At 62.4% G+C, this 2,268-nt stretch overlaps 1 protein-coding gene across 1 annotated transcript; it reads left to right on the forward strand.

The window, feature by feature from the left end:
- The first annotated feature begins 355 nt into the window (after positions 1–355).
- On the forward strand, positions 356–2,230 carry HOXB4 (homeobox B4). The gene is made up of 2 exons (XM_042966304.1): positions 356–1,019; positions 1,887–2,230. Exons 1-2 carry the CDS (start codon positions 560–562, stop codon positions 2,183–2,185), a joined length of 759 nt encoding a protein of 252 aa, XP_042822238.1. The 5' UTR covers positions 356–559; the 3' UTR covers positions 2,186–2,230.
- The last annotated feature ends 38 nt before the right edge of the window (positions 2,231–2,268 follow it).

Genomic DNA, 2,268 nt, shown 5'->3' on the forward strand with positions numbered 1-2,268 from the left:
CCCCCAGGCTGTCTCTCACTTAACTCCCCACACAGACTCCTGGGCTCCTCGCCGTCTTGAGGAGGGGATGGGGGCCTATGCAAGGCAGAGAATGCGGGGTGGAGGCGAGGCAGGACAGGAGGGGCTGCACCGGGAGCCCCAACTTCCGAGGGGATCCAGGATTGTTCTCTGCCCAGCGCCCCAACAGGCCCTCCAGCGGCAACCTGCCCTGTTCCTCTCCCTCTCTCTCTCCTTCTCTGTCTCTCTCTCTCTCTGATCCCGGAGAGAGCCTGGCGAGGAGGCGGTCGCCCCGCAGGAGCCCTATGTAAATCCTGGTGTTGGGTGGGTGGGGAGGGGGAAAGAGAAGAAGGGGAAATAAACCTCTTTGGCTGGAGTAGGGTCCGGGTGAGCAGATTTCCTTATCCGGGAATCGCAGGCGGGGCGGCCATTGGCTCCGGGGATCACGTGGGCCCCTAACTTTGTTCACTTGACAGTAAGTAGGAGGGCTTTCGGAAACAGGAAAACGAGTCAGGGGTCGGAATAAATTTTAGTATATTTTGTGGGCAATTCCCAGAAATTAATGGCTATGAGTTCTTTTTTGATCAACTCAAACTATGTCGACCCCAAGTTCCCTCCGTGCGAGGAATATTCACAGAGCGATTACCTACCCAGCGAGCACTCGCCGGGGTACTACGCCGGCGGCCAGAGGCGAGAGAGCGGCTTCCAGCCGGAGGCGGGCTTCGGGCGGCGCGCGGCGTGCACCGTGCAGCGCTACGCGGCCTGCCGGGACCCCGGGCCCCCGCCGCCGCCGCCGCCGCCGCCCCCGCCGCCCCCGCCGCCGCCCGGGCTGTCCCCTCGGGCTCCTGCGCCGCCGCCTTCCGGGGCCCTCCTCCCGGAGCCCGGCCAGCGCTGCGAGGCGGTCAGCAGCAGCCCCCCGCCGCCTCCCTGCGCCCAGAACCCCCTGCACCCCAGCCCGTCCCACTCCGCGTGCAAAGAGCCCGTCGTCTACCCCTGGATGCGCAAAGTTCACGTGAGCACGGGTGAGTGCGTGGGCACCCCTTCCCCCTCCCACCCCCGGTGCTTTACACCAAAGGGACCTCGGAGGCATGGGGGGGGGGGGAGCTGGGGGAAGCCAATTGTCCCCGCTATAAACTCGCCATTGCCGGAGATTTACGGTCGCCTGTTTTCAGAGCCACATAATTACATCCCCCATAAATTTTTATGGCCTGGTGGGCCCCGCGCCTTTGAAGTCGGTTCCCCATCCTCTTTGCCATTCTCACCAGCGACTTTTTCGCCAGGGAGATGCAGTCTCAGTGAAGTTGGAAGTTGGGGAGGGGTGGGAGAGGTGGGGGAGGAGAAGGAGGAGGGGGTAATCTGTATTTGAGCGGAGAGTTGAGTCAACTCCCAGTATTTATTTTTTCCTTTCTTTCCTCTAGTCTGGCTCCTTGGCTCGAGAAGTGGGCAAAAGTTTTTACTGGGGACAGGCGCTGCTTGGAATCTGAGCACAGAGGGTGGGAACTAACAGAAGAAAGGTTTAGGGAAGCCCCCCTCCCTCTTTCACCCCTCATTCTCCCATCCCGGGGCCCCAGGCCAAGGGGGCAGAGAGGAGCGGTTAAAACCTTGTGGAGATTCCTCTCTGCCCCCACCCCCCTCTCCAGACACCCAAACAACAACGTGGAGACAACATAACCCTCCAGAACTTTGAGGTCTCTTTCTCTTCCTGGGGGCCGCTTTCTTCCCTTTTCGTCCCCACCGCCCCCCCCCCCAACTCCAAGGAAGGAGAGGTGGCGGGAGAGGGAGGGAGGGAGGGAGGGAGACGCTGTGTTAGCTGGAAGAAAGGGCTCTCTCCCTCCTCCCTTTCGGGGCAATAAAACTTTCTCTTTCTCCTTCTCTCTGTGTGTGTCCAGTAAACCCCAATTACGCCGGCGGGGAGCCCAAGCGCTCTCGGACAGCCTACACTCGCCAGCAGGTCTTGGAACTGGAGAAGGAATTTCACTACAACCGCTACCTGACGCGGCGCCGGAGGGTGGAGATCGCCCACGCGCTCTGTCTCTCCGAGCGCCAGATCAAGATCTGGTTCCAGAACCGGCGCATGAAGTGGAAAAAAGACCACAAGTTGCCCAACACCAAGATCCGCTCGGGTGGCACCGCAGGCGCAGCTGGAGGGCCCCCTGGCCGGCCCAACGGAGGCCCCCCCGCGCTCTAGTGCCCCCCGCGCGCGGGAGCCGCGAACCTCGGGGCGGGGGTGGGTTGTGAGCGCTGGGCGGGGGGGGGGGGGGGGGAGCGGCA

This window comes from Panthera tigris, chromosome E1, assembly GCF_018350195.1.
Source record: "Panthera tigris isolate Pti1 chromosome E1, P.tigris_Pti1_mat1.1, whole genome shotgun sequence".
In the NCBI taxonomy this organism is placed as follows: Eukaryota; Metazoa; Chordata; class Mammalia; order Carnivora; family Felidae; genus Panthera; species Panthera tigris.